The sequence below is a fragment of the Oenanthe melanoleuca genome, chromosome 17, assembly GCF_029582105.1.
Source record: "Oenanthe melanoleuca isolate GR-GAL-2019-014 chromosome 17, OMel1.0, whole genome shotgun sequence".
NCBI lineage: Eukaryota > Metazoa > Chordata > Aves > Passeriformes > Muscicapidae > Oenanthe > Oenanthe melanoleuca.
In genome coordinates this window covers 5,048,207-5,068,883 of record NC_079350.1, presented here as the reverse complement: position 1 = coordinate 5,068,883, position 20,677 = coordinate 5,048,207, and the positions used below count along the sequence as shown (strand labels likewise).

The following is a 20,677-nucleotide window of genomic DNA, read 5'->3' as shown; positions in this document are numbered from 1 at the left end:
GTTAATAGTGCCAAGGTCATGGGTTCAATCACCCATATGGGTCATTCACTTAAGAGTTGGGCTCAATGATCTTTTTGGATTCCTTCCAACTCCAAGTATTTTATGATTCTATCTCCAGTCTGGAGCTCACAGCCCCAGTACCATGGGAAAAACAAAACACCTGGAAAACCTCATCTCTGCAGGATGCAAATCCCCTTAAAACTGATGGTGGAAATGCATGGGGCAATTATTAAGCTGAAAACCCTTCTCTTTCTCCCTGGAGGTTGACAGTGGGTTTCCACTGGCCGCCCACTCCCAGGCAGCTGCTGCACAGCTCGGTGCTGGGAAATTCACCCTTCCCAGAGGAGCTGGCTCTGGCTGTCAGAGCCTGGGTCAATATATGATAATGGGGCTCTGAGACGGCGCTGCTGCGGGAGCTGCTGCCCAGGACTCTGATTCACAGCTCCCCTCTGGTGCTTTCTCCCGCAGTGTGCACGGGGAGGGAGAATAAAATAAATAAGAGTAGAAGGGAAGGGGAGGAAGGGAGCTTAAATTATAAATGAGTACTAAGTTTCCAGAGCCTTTGTGGGCAGCTCAGTGAAGCAGTGTGGGGGTCAGAGGCAGAGCTCCCCTGTGCATCCCAATTCTGCAAATACAGTCCCAAGGGCTGTGGGTCAGGGTTTGCCCAGGGGCAATGCACCATGCCAGGCTGCTGCTTCCCGTTTGCTGTCCCCCTCCTGCCCCCATGGGTCAAATCTGGAGGGTGCCATTGTCCCCAGAGGGATTCCCCTGGCACAGACTATAATTAGCATTAGCTGAGAGCTGCTATTGAGGTCTGGTGATGATCTGGTTTTGCCACCCCACGGAGATGCCTCCACAGGAATGTGCCCTCACGTGGGTCCAGGGACTGGGCTGGCTCATGGCCACAGGCAGGAATGACACCACTCGAGGGTGCTGGCGTGGAGGCACTGGGGCGTCACAGACCCACAACCCAGGCAGGCTGGTGTAAGTGGGAGAGCAGACAGTGCCCCATAAATCAGTGTGGGGAGAAGAAGGCGCTGAATCTCTTTCAAAGCCTTTCCCTAATCCCGTCTTGATTTTGGGGCCGCAAGAAAGTGGTGACCTCCACCAAGTAAAGGAAAAAGCCTCATGTGAGGTATGTACCACCAGGGCTGAGAAATGGAGGCGCTCAGCTGAAGATGCAAATCCCCAACCCACAAAGCAATGGTGATGTTTTGGGGACGGAGCATTTTTGGGGATGGTCCTATCCCCACGGCCTGGGGACGAGGACGTGCAGCGAGGATCCCAAACTCCACAGCTCTGCCTCACATCCGAATATTTCGACATTCCCAGCAGCTTCCACAAGATGGACCTCGGAGCGAGAGGAGGTGCCGGGTAGGGGGACCCGTCCCGTCCCATCCCACCCCGTCCCGTCCCATCCCGTCCCGTCCCTCCTGCTGCCTCCCTGCCATCCAGAGGAGGCTCCGAGCTCCGCAGGAGAGCCGCGGCATGGCACAGCCTCCCGGGCTCTGCCTGCTGGCCCTGCTGGCGCTGGGGCTGGCGCTGGGGACGGGGGGCTCCTCCGCCTGCCGGGACCCTCGGGGGCAGCCCCGCCGCTGCATGCCCGACTTCGAGAACGCCGCCTTCGGCCGGGCCGTGCGGGCCAGCAACACGTGCGGGTCGCCCCCGGAGGATTACTGCCTGCACATGGGAGCGCACCACGGCAGCGCCCTGTGCCACCGCTGCGACGCCAGCGACCCCCGGCGCCACCACAACGCCTCCCTGCTCACCGACTTCCACAGCCAGGAGGAGAGCACCTGGTGGCAGAGCCAGTCCATGGCCTTCGGCATCCAGTACCCCAACTCCGTCAACATCACCCTGCACCTGGGTAAGTGCCAGCAGCGCCGGTGGAGGGCAGCGAGATCAGGGTGCAGAGATGGGGGTGGATGCTCCTGCACCCTGGAGCTCCTGCTGGCAGTGCTGGATTAAGGACAGGACCCTCCCCAGGGCTTTTTAGGGGGTGTATGGAGGGAGCTGTCCTCTGCAAAGCACTGAAAGGGCTCGGGAGGGTCTGCCCTGTCCATCAGCCCAGCCCCAGGATGCCAGAAGCTGTTCCTGTCTGTGCTGCTTCCCAGCCAGCCATGCCCGGAGTGCCTGCTCTCCCCTTCACCCCAGGCTGCTTTTTACTGATTGTGGAGCCTGTGGAGCAGCAGATGGTTCCTATCCTGGGAGAGCCTTGCCCGGGCAGGGTGACTACCATGGGTGCCAAGCCCCTCCTGCTTCACCCCCGTGCGTTGCTCGGGGTGCCTGGTGCGTCTCAGGGTGCCGAGATCCAGACACGCCGTGCAACCCCCGTGGGTTTCCCCAGCTGGCATCCGACCCTCTGTGTTTTAAATACCGTACAAGCCGCCCACTTGGAGGGTGCTTAAACCCAAGGGGCATGCCTGGCATTTTAAAAAGGTTTTATAACATTTTCCTGCCATCTAAACTCTGCTGGCTGGAGGCCAGCGCTGTAAAATCTTCATTCTCTGCAGTCTCCTGCCATCTGCATGCCGAAGGCGGGTAGTGGAGGGGCTGCGGCTGGAGATGGCGAGGGGACAGCCGAGCGTCGGTGTGGCACCGAGCCGTGCTGGTGGGACCCAGCGGGGTCCGGGTGGCGGTGGAGGGTCCGTGCCTGCCCCGGCAGTGTCCCGGAGGTCTCAGCCGGGTGGAGGTCGCTGCTTTCCCAGCCCCCTGCGAGCGGGCGGACATCTGGTCCTGTCCCCGGGCTGGGGCTGGGCTCCCCGCCGGGCACGAAGAGAACTCTGCCATCCTCACCCCCTGCTCCTGCCAGCCCTGACAGAGGGGTTTGCCAGCCTCTTGTCCACCTAAGGCGGGCTGTCAGATTGTCCCACATCCGTTCGTGGGTGACCCGGGGCACGGACCACCCGAACGCAGCCTGTGAGGCTGAGCCAGTGCCACCGGGCAACTTTGTGGCCACCAGCCCCAGCTCGGCACAGCGACATGTGCGGGCTCTGCGAGCCCCGGGGCTTCAATTCCATTCTCTGTCCTTCTTCCAGCTCTGTGGTTCTTCTTGGACCCCACACTAGGCTTTCCTGTGGAGTGCAGTCCCTGTGGCTTCCCTGCTGTGTCTGTCTGTGTTAACACAGACACTTTAGCCAAGGCTAAAGTGTTGCACCAAGCTCATCTTCCAGCCTGTCCTTACAGCCCTTTGTGAGCTGGAGCATCCTCTGCAATGGTACCCCTCTTCCTGCATGGCTCCTATATCTTGCCATGCTAAAAAGTACCATTTTGGTGCTTGGTACATCATTGACCTTTCCCACAGCTGCCAGGCCCTGTTCTTGTCCCAGTCATAGATGTTTGTATCACTGCCTTAATGATTTCACTCGGGTTAAGCAGGAAAGCCCAACTGGCCTTGCATTCCCTGGAATGCAGCCTGGGCTGAGTCCTTGCTCCTGAGCTCCAGCAGTAATTTGGCATTTCATCCTGTGCAGCGTGTCCCCCCAGCCTGCCTGTCTGGCTCAGTCACACCTCTTGTATGTTCTCCAGCCTGGTTACCTGGGGATCTTATTAAACAAGACATGGGATGACTTGAACAAGACCCGTGTTTACCTGCATGTTGTTGATTGGCGTTAATTAGATTATGCTCCCTTAAATCTCTCCTCCCTGTGAGGTTCCAGCCATGCTGTTCTGGTGCATTGGGCTTGCAGCTGGTCGATCATCCCAAGTGTGCACAGCTCTTGCAGTTGCCCTGTCAGACGTCAGGAAGGAACCCAAAATATCTGCAGATTGCAAAGGCAACAGTCACCAGGACTCCTCAGGAAGCAATCTGAATGCCAATGGCTCATTTTGGAGTGTCTAGATCAGGCACTATCTGTGTCTGGGACTCTGACTGTGAATTTCCTGTGGGATGAGAGCCCAGAGCAGAGGTTTGGCAGAGACTAGAGATGGCAGGACATGTAGGTGACATGACTGTCCCACATGCTCCTTTCCTCCTCTCCAGAATTCTCTTCTTGGAGCCCCAGAGCAGCACAAACTGCAGTTTGGGCTCAGGGGGAGGCAGGTGCACACTTTGTTCAGGTGACAGCACAGCTAGGAGAGCACCCAGGGGTCCTGGTGCTGCCTGTGCACCCTTCCCAGCATCATTGTCCAGCAGCACATCTGGCTTTGGGACATGTCACACCTGAGCAGCAAAGAGGAGACAACCAGTCTGGGCTATTTTCTGGATTTTCTTTTTTTTTCTTAAGGAGAAATTGGCTGATTAAAAAGCCTGTCTGGGAAAAGCACATGTTCTCTCATGAAAATTCCTCAGAAAAGTGAATCTCCTCCACCCCAGCTGGAGGCACCGAAATGGGGCTCCCCCAGTGCGTCCATCCCCTCCCCTCGCACGGGGCCACTTGGGGCAGGGACGGTTTATTGACACAGCACTGCGCTCCCTTCCTCTCCCAGAGGAAACTGCTCCGGGAGGTGACGGCCCCGACCTCGCTGTTTTGGTAGCCAGCCCCCTTGGGACCGCGCTGTCTGGGAACGGGCGCCTGCCCGGCGTCCCCCTGCGCGGGTGCAGGACAGCGGCACCCCCGCTGCCAGCGGCCCGCAGCGGCACAAAACGAGGGTGGGACAGCCCAGCTGCAGCCCCTTCTTGGCCCTCGTCACCTCCGGGTGGGCTGGGAGCGGGTCTGTCCCCCTCTCCAGGCGCTCTGCCGGGCGCTTCCCGCATCCCTGATGGGATGCAGCTGCTTTTCCCAGCGCTGGTAGCCGGCTGCCTCGGCTTCCCCCGCAGCAAAGTCGCAGCGCATACGCGACAGTATTCATATGGGCCCAATTAAAGGCTTGTTTTCCTAGTCCCGGAATAACCCCTCAAACATTCCCAACTCATTATCTTTTCAAATAAAGCCAAAACCTTGCAGCTAATTGTTTTGTGCTGTCAGGAGTGGTGCTGTTGTGGAGCAATCCGGGCTTTGAGCTGGTCCTTCATCTCTGGCAATTAAGTGGGTCTGATGTTCACTTTGGTGTTTTCTCTTTTCCTTTCTGCTAATTCTTTCAAGCTCTTTCAGAGCTCGCCGGATGCCCCAGGGATTGGTGGCCTCTCTTTGTCTTCATCCCAGCAAAGATGGAAGCGATGCCGGGTCCTGGCATGCAGCTCCCTGGGAAGGGATTGGCCTTGACCCTTTCCAATTCTCCATCCCTAAAGCTCCGCTGCCCTGGGGATGCTTTCAGTGCTGTGGGCCTAACTCTTCCCTGGATAGAGCCTGGATTTGGAGCTGCTCTTTGCCCATACAACTCACCCAGGGCACCCACACAAGGGCAGTGAACAGGGGCAAGAGCCAGCTTGGATCTGGACTGGGCTGCGCCGAGGAGAAGCTGGTTCAGGGCAGCTGGGTGGTGATTTTTAGCAGCGGTGGGTGCTGCAGGATGCTGTTGGGTAACTCAGGCTGCAGTGCCCATCGGGTGACCAGCAGAGGGTCGCAGCACGTTGGGTCTGTCCCCAGGCAAAGCCTACGAGATCACCTACGTGCGGCTCAAGTTTCACACCAGCCGCCCCGAGAGCTTCGCCATCTACAAGCGCAGCCGCGCCGGGGGGCCCTGGGTGCCCTTCCAGTTCTACAGCGCGTCCTGCGAGAAGACCTACGGCAAGCGGCCGCGGCAGTTCCTGCGGCCGGGCGAGGACGAGCAGGTGGCCTTCTGCAGCGACGAGTTCAGCGACATCTCCCCGCTCAGCGGGGGCAACGTGGCCTTCTCCACCCTGGAGGGACGGCCCAGCGCCTACAACTTCGATGGAAGCCCCGCGCTGCAGGTGCCACCAGGGCGGGGGGGTGTGGTGTACAGTATTACACCCATCGAGGGTAACAGTGCTGGGGATGTGCTGCATCCATGCTTGGAAAGCTGCAGGATGTGTCCTGGTTGGGGTGGGAGCTGGTGGCCCAGACCTCCCCACCAAGGTGCCTTCCCCATGTCCCCTGCAGGAGTGGGTGACAGTCACCGACCTGCTCATCTCCTTGAACCGGCTCAACACATTTGGGGACGACATCTTCAAGGACCCCAAGGTGTTGCAGTCGTACTACTATGCCATATCTGACTTCTCTGTTGGTGGCAGGTGAGGGGCACCCAGGCAGAATTATGGGGACCTTCTTGGGGCTGTGGGACTGGGGCAGCTGCTCCCCACCTCAGTCATGTCTGAATTGTGTTTTTGGGGGCAAACTACTCAGATGTGGTTCCCTCCTTGTGTAAACTGGAGCTGGAAGTGCAGAGGTGGGTGATAAAGCCTGGAGACCCACTTGGTGCTGCCTGTGGGCTGTGCTGCACATGCCCTCCCCCAGCAGGGAGAAGTGGAAAATTTCCCCATCCCTGAGAGCAGGCACAGGCAGCAGGGCTGGGACGGCTCCCAGCCAGCCAGCAGACCTGTAGCTGCTGTCCCATCTCCGGGGTCAGCAGCTGGAGCTGCTTAGCACAGGCCACCCTCGGAGTGTGACCTCCCGAGGTCTGGGAGAGCCTCTGGGACACAAGGGGTGGCCTCAAGGCCAGCATAGCCTGAGCTGCTCTCACCCCAGTAGCAGGGTCACACACTGGGCACTGTCCCACTGCTGCTGCTGCCCACATCGGTGCTCAGAGCAGCTCCCCCACGCCGGGCTCTCTCCGCAGGTGCAAATGCAATGGCCACGCCAGCGAGTGCGCCGAGGACGAGGCCGGGCAGCTGCTGTGTGTGTGCCAGCACCACACGGCCGGCCCCGACTGCCAGCGCTGCCAGCCCTTCTACCAGGACCGGCCCTGGGCGCGCGGCACGGCCGAGGCGGCCAACGAGTGTCTCCGTGAGTAGGAGTGTCCCTGTGAGTATGAGTGTCCCTGTGAGTATGAGTGTCTGTGAGTATGACTGCCTCTGTGAGTGTGAGTGCCCCTGTGAGTATGAGTGCCCCCATGAGTATGAGTGCCCCCATGAGTATGAGTGTCCCTGTGAGTATGAGTACCTCTGTGAGTATGTCTCCATGAGTATGAGTGTCTCCGTGAGTATGAGTGTCCCTGTGAGTATGAGTGTATCCATGAGTATGAGTGCCCCTGTGAGTATGACTGCCCCTGTGAGCATGAGTGCCCCCATGAGTATGACTGCCTCTGTGAGTATGAGTGTCTCTGTGAGTATGACTGCCTCTGTGAGTATGAGTGTCCCTGTGAGTATGAGTGTCCCTGTGAGTATGAGTGTCTGTGAGTATGACTGCCCCTGTGAGTATGAGTGTCCCTGTGAGTATGAGTATCCCTGTGAGTATGAGTGTCCCTGGGAGTATGAGTGTCTGTGAGTATGAGTGTCCCTGTGAGTATGAGTGTCTGTGAGTATGAGTGTCCCTGTGAGTATGACTGCCCCTGTGAGTATGAGTGTCCCTGTGAGTATGAGTGTCCCTGTGAGTATGAGTGTCCCTGTGAGTATCCCCCGGGCTGGGCTGGTGCTGCACCAGCTCATCCGGCACCTCCTGCCCTTCCTGCACCTGCTCCACTTTGGGGTTTGTACCCCGGGGCTCCCGCTCACAGCAGCACCCCGAGGGTTCCCATTCGCTTTACCCCACCCGTGCATCCCCCTGCTGTGTGCATGGCACTGCACCCACTCTGCTTGCAAGGGCAGAGGGGCCACCGAAAGCTCTCGCTGCTGAGCCGAGGGGTCCGTCTGGCTCATCCAACCCCACAGGAGGTTGCCGTAACCTCCAGTGCCCGCCAGGTTGCTCACCCATCCTCCCTTCTCTCCCCCAGCTTGTAACTGCAGCGGCCGCTCCGAGGAGTGTTTCTACGACCGGGAGCTGTTCCGGAGCAGCGGGCACGGGGGACACTGCCTCAACTGCCGCGACAACACGGCGGGGCCGCACTGCGAGAGCTGCAGGCAGAACTATTACCGCTGGGAGCCGCAGGGAGCCTGCCAGCCCTGCCACTGCCACCCCGCAGGTGAGCGCGGCTGTGCCCAGCGGGGCTCCGGCTGCACACTTACTGTCCCAGCTGCAGCTTGCTGGGTGGGACGGTTTTGGTGGATTCTCTCTTGCTCGAGGTTTCCCCATCTCCCCGGCTGGGGTTGAGCCTCGGGGTCCCCACAGGCTCCCTGCAGCCCCAATGTGACAACTCGGGGACCTGCGTCTGCAAAGCCAACGTGACGGGCTGGAAGTGTGAGCGCTGCAAGGACGGCTACCACAGCCTCAGCGAAGGGGGCTGCAGGTGAGGGGGAGCCCGGCCCCGGGCAGGAGCAGCGGGAGGGGAGCCGGGCTCACCTCCTGCCTTTATCTCACCCCATCCAGACCCTGCACCTGTGACCCGGCGGGCAGCGTGGGCACCTGCGACCCCAACACGGGGCACTGCACCTGCAAGGAGAGGGTGGAGGGGCACTTGTGCAACAGGTAAGCACTGTGGTCTTGGCATGGGGACAGGAACATTGTCCCTTTCCGGTCTTGGTCTTGGTGGCAAGGCTGCGGGACTGCATTCCTCTGGACCACTGGGGCTGGACTCACAGGGAGCTGTCACCAGTGTCCCACACAGGCACTGCTGTGCTTCCCTGCAGCTCTGCCTGCCCTGTGCCACACACTCCCGTTTGCTCCCCGTGTCCAGGTGCCAGCCGGGCTGGTTTAACCTGCAGCCCCACAACCCCATCGGCTGCAGCAGCTGCTTCTGTTACGGCCACTCCAGCGCCTGCAGGGCGGCAGATGGCTACGAGGAGATTCACATCCGCTCCGACTTCAGCCACGGTAATGATCCCCCCAGCCCCGGATGAAACGGAGGGCTCTGCTCTGCCAGCTTCAGCCAAAAATATTTGGGAAGGAATATTCCTCTTTGAGGCTGAGCATCCCTCTTTGGAGATGAAAACCACCTTTTGGGGCTGAGCATCCCCCTTTGGAGCTAACTGGTGGTGATGGGTGGAGAGGGTTTTCTCTGGCTTGCCCCTGTTTTACTGTCAAACCTCTGTTTCTGTCCCCAGCTCCACGGGGACAGGCTCTCCGTGACTCCCCGTGGCATCTCCCCATGCCAACCTGCTCCTGGAGCTGTGCCCGGCTAGGGGAGGGCTGTGGGGCAAGGCATGGACATTCCACCACACCAGGGGAATGCAGGAGCGCTAAAAATCATCTCGGAAAGATAAAAAATGATAGGACGGAGCCTGTTGGGAACTTTCCCAGTTATTCCCTTCTCTGCCCGTGCTTGGCTGGGCGGGCAGGAGGGGGTGCTTTCGCCCGGCTGCTGGCAGGGCTGCGTGGCAGGGCTGGCTGCGGGCGGGATGCTCGGGGAAACCCTGCCATCTGCCGCGCATCCCGGCGTGTGCAGCCCCGTGCGGGGACACGGCGGGGACGGGCACCCACGGCGGGCACCCCGCTCCGCCTCGCCGGCTCCCAGATGGATGCGAGTGCGCCAGGCACGGGCCGATCTTAATTGCCTTTAAACCGCGCTGCCGATTGCTGTGCTGCTGGAATGTCTTCCGCGGCCTTGAAACTGAGCCAGGCTTTAAACCGAGTCTTTTTTTCCATCTTTCACACAGTCAATTTGGGGCTGCTCCTTTGGGGACTGGTTTGGCAATCTCCGAGTTGAGATGCAACCACAGCACCCTCCTAAAGCCCCGCTCCCCAGAACACTCCCCAGTCCACTGCAGATGGAATTTTCTTATACTGGGTGAAACTGCAGATTATTTGATAACAGAGCACAGCCCACTTGAGAGATTTCCAAGTGTTTGTCAGGCAGGGCTGGAAGAAATAACTAACCCTGTTGAGTGGGGGGAGTTTTACTGGTTTATTAAGGAAATCTACTTAATGCAACTACACCCCATCTCTTCTGGGCTTCTCCAGCATTTCTCCTCAGGCTTCCTGTGCTCACCAGCCCACAGTAATGTTAGAATGGCAGCACAGGCAGGGGGCAAAAGTTTAAAGATAATAATTTCCTGCAATTCTAAGAAAATAAATAGATGAGGGGTGGTTAAGGCCACCCTCCAGTGCATGAGAGCACAGAGCCAGAGTGGAGCAGGGTGTTACAAAGTGCTGGTCCCTTCCAAGACTCAAGAGAGTGCTGGGATGAGGGACAGAGCCCCCAAAAACAGCACCCCACTGGTGCTGTGCCAGTGGGGACTCACTGCTCCCTAAGCTGTGCACTGTCACTGTGTCCTGTCACACAGGGCTAGAGGGCTGGACTGCCACAGCTCCAGGCACCACAGACCTGCCTCTGCACTGGGCTGGCCGGGAGATCATCACCGAGTGGGATGGAGAGCAGCCAGTGGATTTTCTTGCACCAGGTATTGTGTACTATGTCCCTGGGGGGCTGCTCAGCTGTGAGGATCCTGTGGTGCTCTCATCCCACTGCTATGCTGGTGCAGGAGGCACTGGGCTCCATGACAGAGCTGAGCATGTTTCTGTAGCAGGAGACAGTGGGAGATATTGGAACAGTGGACCAGGACCCCAGGAGGGCAGGCTGGAGCTGGCACCACTGTGACTGTGGCTCCTGATGATGGTGGTGGGAGTAGGACAGCACTGGCAGTCCTGGCAGAGCTGGTGCCTCCATGTCCTACAGACTTCGCTTCTCTCTCCCCTTGCAGATAAGTTTCTGCAGGACCAGCGCCTCAGTTACGGGCAGCTCCTGTCCCTGCTGCTGGGAGTGGAGAACAGGACAAGAACAGAAACTGGGGTGCCCCTGCTCCAGGTCCAGCTGCTGCTGGAGGGTGAGGGGATGGAGATCACCATGTCCAGCAGCAAGAGCCAGCCCCAGCATGGAAAGCAGGCTGTCACCTTCAGGTATCCATCATGGCATCAGTGGGGTTTAGTGCTCAGTGCCTGATTTGTCTGGGCTGCCTTGTACCTGGGGGTTCAGCCACACTCTCTGCCCCCCTCGGTGACTTAACTGTGCTATGCCTGGGTCCCAGTCAGGAGCCAAGCTGTCCTGCAGCACCTGGCTCAGGCTGGCCCTTTCCTGCCTCCCACACTCCCTCTCCAACAGGCTGCACGAGGCAGAGGAGGGTGCAGAGCCTTTGCTGTCAGCCTTCAGCTTCCAGCGCCTGCTCTCCAACCTGACTGCCCTGCGCCTCCGCGTGAGCCCCGGCCCCGGGAGAGGTGGGTGGCTCCAGAAAACATCCATGGGACCAAACTGGGTGGGGCTGGAGACATCCAAGCAGCTCTTGAGGATGAGAGGGATTGTGAGGGGTGATTTGGGGCAAGGTCTACCTCCTCTCTGTGAGCACCCCTGGGCTCTCAAGGAGGTATTTTGGGGTGTCCTATGCCTGTCTGAAGCATTTCAGAGCAGAGCACCATCCCATCCCCACCCTGCTCTCCCCTCTCACAGGCAGGTTGTCCCTGAGCCAGGTCCAGCTCACATCTGCTCGCCCCGGGCCAGGCAGCCGGGCGGGCTGGGTGGAGGAGTGCACGTGTCCCATGGGATACACCGGGCAGTTCTGCCAGTCCTGCGCACCTGGATTCAAGAGGGACATCCCATTCGGCAGCCCCTTCATCAGCTGTGTGCCCTGCACCTGCAACCAGCACGGGGACTGCCACCCCCTCACAGGTGTGCACCCCCCGGCCCCTCCACTCACCTGTCTGCATGTGTGGGTGACAAATCCACGTGTTCTGAGGGAAGCTGGAAACCATCGGTGAGGCTGTGGTTGACAAAATTTACAAGTTGGATTGCTTGGGTGGTTCTAGGGTTCATAGCTGCAAAGATAGAGATAATTAATGAAGTGTAATAATGGTGGTAATTTATAATTAGAGGAGCATTTTTCATGATACTTTATGACCTTTAAGGAGGAGAAGGGAAGGGTGCTGATCCTCAGAGGAGTGAGGGAGCAGGGGTCAGGGCAGCAGAGAGGGTTTTGCTAGGCTGGGTCACTGCCAGATGAGAGGAGCAGGACTGGGCACAGCTCTGGAATCTGCAAACTGAGGGTTAACCTGAGCAGAGAAACAAGGAAGAAAGCAGGAAAACACAGAGGTGCCAGGCTTGAGAGAAGACACCAGAAGAGCCAGCTCTTGTGCTGCCAGCCCAACCCCTCGGTGACAGGTTCTCCTCAGTAGGGAGTCACAGTGATGTACGGCCGGGATGGAGAGGGCTGGAGGAGGCATAGTGTTCGGCGAATGCCCCTTCCCAGCCCACGAAAGCCCAGGAAAGCCCACGAAAGCGTGCCGGCATCTCTGCAAACTCGCCCTCATCCCGCAGAGCCGGGGCTGGCGCCGCCGACTGCACAATCCCCAGGCCTTTGATGTTCCGGCCTGGGCGCTGCCAGCCCGCGCACTTCCTTTGGTTTATTTTTCCACTTCTTCCTGCCACCCGCTTTTTCTTTCTTTTCCATCGTCTGACTGCCTGGATGTGGGGAAAATGGAATAACACCCCCTCCTGCGCAGCCTTCCTGGTATGACCCGACCTCACAAAACATGGGGAAATCCTCCCCCAGGCTCCTCTCTCTCCAGTGAAGCAGAGCATCTGCCTGGAGGTGGGGGGTTCCTTGAGCACTCTTCCTCCCCTTCCTCCCTCTCCTCCTCACAGCCGATTTCGGAAGGCTGACTCACCGGCTCGGCTCGCTCTGGAGGAGATGCTCCCCGGTGGGTGCCGGCCCGGCTGCTCGTGTTTTGCAAGCCAGGCTGGAAAGGACGCGCCTCGACGCTGAGAAATGTGTTGTGGATTACGGCAGGCGCCGGCAGCCTCCGCACACATCGATGGTGCTGTCTGTGCCAGCGCTGCCTCCTCCCTGTATCCCTGCTGCGGCCCCCGTGTCCTCTCCAAATCCTTCACCCTTGACCAGAGGCAGGGCAAGGAGGGGAAATGTCCCGAGGACTGGCTGGAGATGTGCAACCCCTCGCTTGGAGCTGCACATCCCCTCTTGTTATTCAGGGCTGGGTTTCCGCAGACCCTCAGCTGCATTTCCCTCCCCGCAGGGCACTGCCGGTGCTTGCACAATACCGAGGGTCCCTCCTGCGAGCGCTGCAGCCCCGGCTTCTACGGGAACCCCTTCGCAGGGCGCGCCGATGACTGCAAGCCCTGCCCCTGCCCCGGCCGCTCGCCCTGCACCGAGGTGCCCGGCAGTGGGGAGGTGGTCTGCACCCACTGCCCCCCGGGGCAGAGAGGTGAGCCTGGGGTGGCTGGGCACAGGGGCTGTGGGCAGCGTGGGGACCGCTGGATCCTCCCCATCCTCCCCACCTTTCCGCCTTTCCACCTTTCCACCTTCCCACCTTCCCCAGGAAAGCGCTGTGAGCTCTGTGATGACGGGTTTTTCGGGGACCCCCTGGGGCAGAGAGGTCCCGTGCACCCCTGCGAACCCTGCCAGTGCCATGGGAACGTGGATCTCAACGCCGTGGGGAACTGCGACCCCGTGTCTGGCCGGTGCCTGCGCTGCCTGTACAACACAATGGGCGAGCACTGCGAGAGGTGCCGGCCGGGCTTCTACGGCGATGCGCTGGCTCCCAGCCCTGCTGGGAAGTGTGCACGTATGTACAGCCCCCGGGCACGGCTCACTTGCAGCCAAAATCCTCCCAGCAGGGAAGGCAGAGGGTGGAAGGGGATGCCCAGCAGGTTTAGGGGCTGATGGATGGTCCAGGTTACCCCTACATGTTCCAGACTGCCCTTTCCCCTCTTGCTCCACTGCCATCCTTCCCTGGAGATACTCTGGCCTGCAGGGGCTCTTTCTCTTGGACCCCTGCTTGATGGGGCATGTGGCTCTCCATGTTGTCAAGAGCTCAGCCCCAGTGCCCCATTCCTGCAATCCTACCCACCAGCCCCATGCTGGGATTTAAGAGTTATTTTGTCTCCCACAGCTTGTGATTGCAACCCCAAGGGCTCAGACCCAGGGCTGGAGGGCTGTGATCCTGGCACAGGCCAGTGCCACTGCCTTCCACACGTGACAGGCAGAGCCTGTGGGCAGTGCCAGCCTGGCTACTACGGCCTGGAGCCCACCGTGGGGTGCAGGAGGTATGTGGGGCACAGCACGGGGCTGCAGGGGTCACCATGGCTCCATCCTCCCAGCCCTGCTCTCTGCACTGCTTGCCTGCTCATGACCCTCCCCTTCTCATGCCAGCTGCGAGTGCCACCCAACAGGGTCACGGGAGAGCGGGTGCCACGTGCTGACGGGGCAGTGCTCCTGCCAGCCAGGCGTCACAGGGAAGAAATGTGATCGATGCCAGCACGGCTTCTTCGGCTTCTCTGCCAGGGGCTGCCGAGGTAACAGGAGTGGGGGCTGCATCTTTGTCCCTAAAGCAGGGCTGGCAGCCACAGTGTGATGCCTTTCTGCCACTACTGCAGCCTGCAACTGCTCCCCACTGGGCTCCACCACCCCGCAGTGCCACGAGAACAGCACCTGCCTCTGCCACCCCGGCTTCGTGGGCTACAAGTGTGACCAGTGCCAGGCCAACTTCTTCCTTGACCCACTGAGCTCCCGCTGCCAGCAGTGTCCTGCCTGCTACGGGCTGGTGAAGGATGAGGTACAGCCTGTGCACTGCTGAGAAAGGCACAGCACCCCAGCCCTGCACTGCCTCATGTCCCCCCTGTCCCCCTGTGCGTTGCCCACAGGCTGAGCAGCTGAAGGCCAGGCTGCAGGAGATGGAGGAATGGCTGCAGAAACCCGGCTGTGACTCCCACCCAGGCCAGTCTGCCATGCTGGGAGATGCAGCCCGTGGAGATGGGCTGCCCAGCCCACACCTCCTGAGAGGTACAGGGCACACTCATTTCACCCTCTGCCCCCTCAGGGTGCTGTGACATGCTGGGTGGGTGCAAGGAGGTCCCAGGTGAGCACTGGGCTCAGTGTGGTGTGACCTGGGGGGAGGGCAGTGGAGGGCACATGCATTTTTGGGAGGATAGAGCACAGCAGGGATGCTCATACCCCTGAGGTCTTGGAGCAGGCACTGATGGGCATTACTGGGGACTGAGCACCAACATGTGGGTACCCTTTGAGTGCTGAATTCCTGAGCACCCAGGGGGACTGCATTTCCCTTTCGTTAGTAGGTGTCAGGCAGGGGCTGGGACATGGGGCAGCTTCACAGGGAAGCAGGGAAACAACCCCAATGGGCAACGAGCTGCTTGTGTGCCCACAGGTGCCTGGGCCACCCTCTTGGTACAGGTGGGGCAGCTGGCAGGGGCACTGAACACTGCACAAGGCCGTCTCAGCAATGCCAGCCAGGCCAGCAGCTGCTCTGACCACGGACCCCCCAAGACCTGCACCCTGCTGTCGGAGATCAGGGCTGTGCTGCACTCAGCACAGCAGGAGATCCTGCACGCTGCAGACACCCTGGCTACCATGGTGGGGGCTCCCAGTGGCCCTGGGCTCCTGAGGGGGCTGGTGGCAATCCTGGGGGGCTGGGATGGGGTGGGATGTGACCAACAGAGTGGGTGAGCAGGAAAGCCTGGGCTCCATGTGGGTATAGCCCTCCTTGCAGCTGAGTCAAGCGGAGCTATTTGGGATAAACCTTCCCTTTGGGAGGTTCTTGGTGGTGCTGGGCTGGCAGGGTCCAGGGGTGCCTGCTCCCTGCCAGGGTCTCAGTGCTGCTGTTTGCGTTCCAAGGAGATTCCCCAGGAAATCCCACAGCAGCCCACAAACTGGAGCCACTGGGCACTGGAGGCTCAGGCTCTGTCCAAGAGGTAAGATTTGAACAGGCAGAGGAAGCTGTCAGCCCAGCTGGGGGTGCAGGGGGCCCAGTCCCTTGCCAGGAGACCAGTTCTGATGTCCTCTCTCTGGGTGTCCTTGTCCCTGCAGCCACAAGGAGTCCATGGCACAGGTGGAGGCAGTGGTCAGGAGAGCACTGAGTGTCTCCAACGCCAGCTCTGAGCTCCTGCAGAACCTGCTGCAGGGGAACACGACACGGGACATGCAGAGAGAGCTGGAGAACGGGTGAGGGGCTGGCAGCAAGAGGCCTGGCAGGGCACCATGGCCCCTCTCCTCTGGCCAGGTCCCTGTTACAGGACTTGGTCACTGTGATTTGGCACCTGCCCAACAGGCACGTGCTGAGCACCTTCAAACTCACTGCACCACAGTAAAGCAGAGGGGCAGGGTGCTGTGTGCTGGGAGGTTCAGGAAAAGCCCCCAGAATTTCCTGCTATGTTCAGGGCCAGGTCTCAAGCTGTCCTCTTCATCCTTCATGGGACAGAGCACCCTGGCTGACAGCAGTGTCCTGTCCATGCAGGTATGAGGAAATCCAGCAGGCACAGGAGGAGCTGGGTGCTGGCGTGGCAGAGGCGGCAGTGGAGGCCAGGAGAGCTTTGACAGCTGTGGAGCAGGCACATGCTGACCTGGCTGAGAGACTTTTGCAGGTGGCTGCTCTGGGGCAGGTGAGCAGCACCCAAGCTCCAGCTCCTGCTGGCATCCCCACCTCCTGCTTTACCAGTGCTGCCTCCCCAGCTGGGAGATGATCTCATGGAGCCTTTGGCACTCCTGATCCTGCAGCAGGTGCTGTCAATGCAGGCTGGAGACCTGGCACAGGACGTGGCAGTGCTGGAGCAGGCAGCAGCAGCCCAGGAGCTGTTGGCTCAGCAGGCTGTGGAGGCATCTCACACACTGGCAGCTGGGCTGAGCCTGGAGCTGCAAAGGACTCATGCCTTCAAGCAGGTAATTGCTGCTCACGTGAATGGGGAGCCCTATCCCTGCTGCTCCAACAACTGGGGGGGGGCATGGCTGCAGCCAGGGAGCTGGGAGAGGATGTTTTGGGAGAGGATGTTTTGGGAGACATCTTCCCTTGGGCTCCCAGATGGCTCTAGGGGCTCGCCTGCCAAACAGGAACAGGCTGAATCTCACATTTCCCAGCTAGGTGCAGCCCTTCACCCACTCCCCAGCCTCATTCCTCCTCTCTCCTCTCCCAGCTGCAGGACCAGGCTGGCTCTGCCCATGACACAGCCACCATGGCTGTGTCCCGAGGAAAAGCTGTGCTCTCCGATGCCAAGTCCCTCCTGGCCAGCTTGGAAGGTAAAAGGCACCAGTCAGAGAATCTCCAGCCACAACTTGGCTCTCACCAGGTGATCAGGGGAGAAATGGACAGTTTGGTGATGGCCAGGTTGCTCCCATAGGCATGAAGAAGGTGCTGGGGCATCGGAAGAGTCAGGCTGCCCTGAGGAGAAGGATGGCCACTGTGCAAGACAGAGTGATGGTGGATGCTCAGAGGAAGATTAAACAGGCAGAGAAAACACTGGGAAACTCCCTGTCCATCTCCACTGCAGCCCAGAGGAGAGCTGGGGAGGCTGAGCAAGTCTCTGAGGAGAGTGCCAAGGTCTGAGCTGAGGGATGTGGGGGGAGCTGCTGGGCATGGCCAGGCTGGCAGCCATCACCTGCAGAGCCCAGGCTGCTGAGGCAGGGCTGAGTGTCCGACTGTTCCCATCGCTGTCCCTTTGCAGAGGGCACGGGCTGTGCTGCAGGGGAGCAAACAGACCCTCAGACACGCCAGCCAGCTCGCCACACGTGCCAATAAGACCCAGCAGGAGCTCTCCCGGCAGGAGCACATGGCTGAGAAGCTCAGGGGAGACCTGGAGGAAGCACAGCAGGTCAGCTGGGTCTCATTGGGCAGGTTGTGTACTCCAGAGCATGGAAGCAGTTTTGCCCACAGCCCAAGCACAGGGAACAATCTGGCTTGGGAGCTCCACTGCAGCAACAGTGCCTTGGGGATGCTGCTGGGATCTCCTCTACCATCCAGCCAAGGGCCAATGGTGTCCCTGACCTGGGTGTCTGTCTCTGTTGGAAGGTGGGGTCAGAGGTGAGTGAGATGGCAAAAAGTCTCCAGGAAGCCCGGGGTTCACTCCTGTCCGACATCGAGACCCTGAATGACCTGCTGAACAGACTAGGTGAGACCTGGGGGAATGGGCTGCAGCTCCCAGGGAAAGGGCTGGGCTCTCGGGGTCAGGCTCTCTGCTCACTGCTACTCCTGCTTGATGGCCATCCAGGCTGAGCTGGGTGCTCTTTGGCTGAGATCATCCATGGTCTCAGCCAAGCTTCTTTAAGGCTCTTGTCTTGAGGAAAACCCTCATGAAGAATGAATTAGGGCTTGCTGAATGTGTGTGCTCACATCTGCTCTAGGTGCACTATCTCCCTTGGGGGGAGCAAGGCTGGCAAAACCCCTTTGGAAGTGAGGGCTGTGCTAGACTGGGTTTGCTCTTTGTTGCTGGTTGGTCTTGCTCCAGCTCCTCCCGTTTTTATCACATGGGTAGATTTCTGAGCATTCCAGGACTTTTGTATCCAAGAAATTTTGCATAAGAGTGGAAACCATGACCCATTTGTAAGAGATAGAGAAGTGCCCAGGCCCTGCCTGGAGCCACAGTTCTGTTTGCTTATCTGTGATCAGTGAGAAGCTGCAAAGCCTCCATGCCCTGCTGCACCCACTCCCTATAGTTTGCCTGGTGCCATGAAGTACATCCAGAACATCTCGTGTCCATCTCTCTGCTCCCAGCCATGTCCTCTCTCCCCTTGCCCAGGTAACCTGGAGCAGGACACGGAGGTGGACGCAGTGCTGAGTGCTGGGAGGCTGCAGCTGGAGCAGCTGTGGCAGCGGCTGGCCACACCAGGAGCCCTGGCTGGCCAGCTCAGCCAGCTGCAGCAGGAGGCAGCACGGCAGCAGGAGAAGATCCAAGCATTTGAGAGCGACTTGGCTGAGATCCGGGCCGACAAGCAGAACTTGGAGGACATTTTGAGGAGCCTCCCTGAGAGCTGCTCCAAGTGACAGGTCACTGGCTGCTGCCACATGCCCTCTGTGCCCACCCTGCACAGGGAATAGCAGAGGGAAGGACACTCTGCACTCACCAGCATCAATCCCTCCCCCTGCTCCTCACACTGCCCTCTGTACAGTATCACACCCAGGTCCTTTTCCACACCCAAGCACTCTGCAGCGTGACTCCAGCCACCACCTCTGTCCTTGGGATGGGGGAACACCCACCTACAGGGACCACTGATGTTCCTGTGCAGGATATGGAGCCATTCCAGCGTTGGTCTCGCTGCAGAGTGAACAAAGAATCCTCACAGATCTCCTCCATCCCTCCCTTCCCATCGCAGCACTGGGCAGAGACAGCTTACCAAGTATGTAATGTACCCAAGCTGTGCTGCCTGGCACTCCCTCCTGCCCCAGGAGAAGAGAGAGGCTCTCACACACGTGCTGGAAGCTGGTCCTGCTGCACAGCTCCCTGCAGTGTTATGCTCATGGGCTGTGGTCACAGAGGTGCAGAGAGGAATCCTGGTGAAGCCAGGCAGAGAGCTGCTCGCTGGAGGGCACACAGCTCACCTGCTTCCCAAGGGAAGGGAGTTCACAGCAGGGAGGGCTAAATTAATGAGCAGAAACAAAGCAGAGGCAAAGATGGATCCTCACCCAGCTCCTGGAAGGCAGGTGGGACATTCTCAGCCTGCTTCAGAATGAGAGGAGCTCAGGTCTTGCTGTTCCTTCACTCCAGGCTAACACAAGGCCACAGCCAGCTCTGCTTGGCTCACTGAATGTCACCAGGCATGGCTGTAAACAGCCAATTGCCACCAGTCCCAGGGGCTGGGTGCCAGAGATGCAGGCAAGGGAGATGTCAGAGTAGCAGCACCCACAGCCCCACATCAGCACCTGTGCCTCACTGCAGAGGAGCTGGCTGGTGGCAGCAGGCTGTGCAGCCAGTGTGGACTGGATGGGGAGCAGCTGGACACCCGCTCCTGCCTGTGTCACTCCCACGGGGTGGCAGAACCCAGTGGCTGTATTGCCTTTAAAGGAAAGGCATTTATGTTCCTCTGTGCTCCCGTGTGGGCTGGGCTGCAGGACAGGCCAGGTCCTGGCTCAGCCCACCTTGTGCTGGCTGTGCCATGACTCCAGGTAGCTGAAGTCATTCCCATAGGACCAGAAACAAGTCCCCAGGCTGGAGCTTGCTTCATTTTTTAACTGGTTTTACCTATGTTTTTCTGCTCACAGTGCTGCAAAGCAGGTTTGCTGAAGTCTTGTGTAATTTATGTAAAATTGCTGCCATCGATGTTGAATTCCCCCAGCAACATCTCTGGTGGGTCCAGTGGCCTGGAAGGAACACGGGATCTTCCTACTGAGAACAAAGCTATCACCCTTCAAATTCTGCACAAAAGCTGCCCAAGGAGTGGGGTGCCAGAGCTGCAGTGCTGTGGGGGTGTGATGGCAGGAGCTCCCCTGCTGCTGCCCAAGGACAGCTCTGGGAAAGCAAAACCATGGAACAGTGAGAGCACAGCGTGATCCGGCTTGGCCAGAGGCAGGGAGCCATGGCCACTTACTGTCTCCCTGGGAGGACGATTATACATCTCCAGTGAGCACACAAATTTGCTGCTCTTACAGAAATGTCAAGCCTCTGCTGTGTGCCTGCTGCTGAAGATGTGGTTCACGCTGCCTCCTGCTCTCCCTGGAACTGTGCTTTTAGCTGGGGCCACCTGCCTAGAGCTGTATCCATTAAAAATTCTTAATATAACACACAGCTGTCCATCCTGTGTGGCGGCAGGAGAGCACACTGTACCTGAGTTTGCTGCTTTTAAAGAGCAGGGCTTGAAATGCGGCTGCATTTGGGATGGTGGGGGGCAAATGTCTGAAAATTCCCACTGAACTTCACTTTGGTACATAATTTTAACATAAGGTGTCAGGTGGACACTGCAGGGGTGTGCGACCGTAGCAGGGACACGAATGGCTGGGACAGGAATGGCCGGGACACGAATGGCCGGGACACATCATCTCGGCCGTGGCTGTCCCTCGGGCCATCCCTTTTCCCGCTGCTCGCCCTCCAGGGTTTATCCAGCCTGGAAGCGGCTGTAGCATCCCGCCCCCGTCCCTCTGGC

General features: G+C 59.2%; 1 protein-coding gene across 2 annotated transcripts; it reads left to right on the top strand.

Moving 5' to 3' along the window:
* Positions 1-1,463: 1,463 nt before the first annotated feature.
* On the top strand, positions 1,464-20,318 carry LAMC3 (laminin subunit gamma 3). 2 transcript variants are annotated; one of them, XM_056505345.1, is made up of 28 exons: positions 1,464-1,867; positions 5,469-5,773; positions 5,943-6,073; positions 6,619-6,785; positions 7,711-7,899; positions 8,046-8,163; positions 8,244-8,342; positions 8,551-8,687; positions 10,097-10,213; positions 10,514-10,709; positions 10,912-11,024; positions 11,254-11,472; positions 12,834-13,022; positions 13,137-13,382; positions 13,710-13,863; positions 13,970-14,112; positions 14,194-14,372; positions 14,461-14,599; positions 14,982-15,187; positions 15,449-15,525; positions 15,641-15,775; positions 16,068-16,212; positions 16,331-16,489; positions 16,741-16,843; positions 16,945-17,144; positions 17,269-17,415; positions 17,613-17,712; positions 18,340-20,318. In XM_056505345.1, the coding sequence occupies exons 1-28, from the start codon at positions 1,489-1,491 to the stop codon at positions 18,582-18,584; spliced, it is 4,737 nt and encodes a 1,578-aa protein (XP_056361320.1). In that variant the 5' UTR covers positions 1,464-1,488; the 3' UTR covers positions 18,585-20,318. The 2 variants fall into 2 exon arrangements, with proteins under 2 accessions (XP_056361320.1, XP_056361319.1); XM_056505344.1 differs by having other exon boundaries at positions 1,473-1,867; positions 15,452-15,525; positions 16,328-16,489.
* Positions 20,319-20,677: the final 359 nt, after the last annotated feature.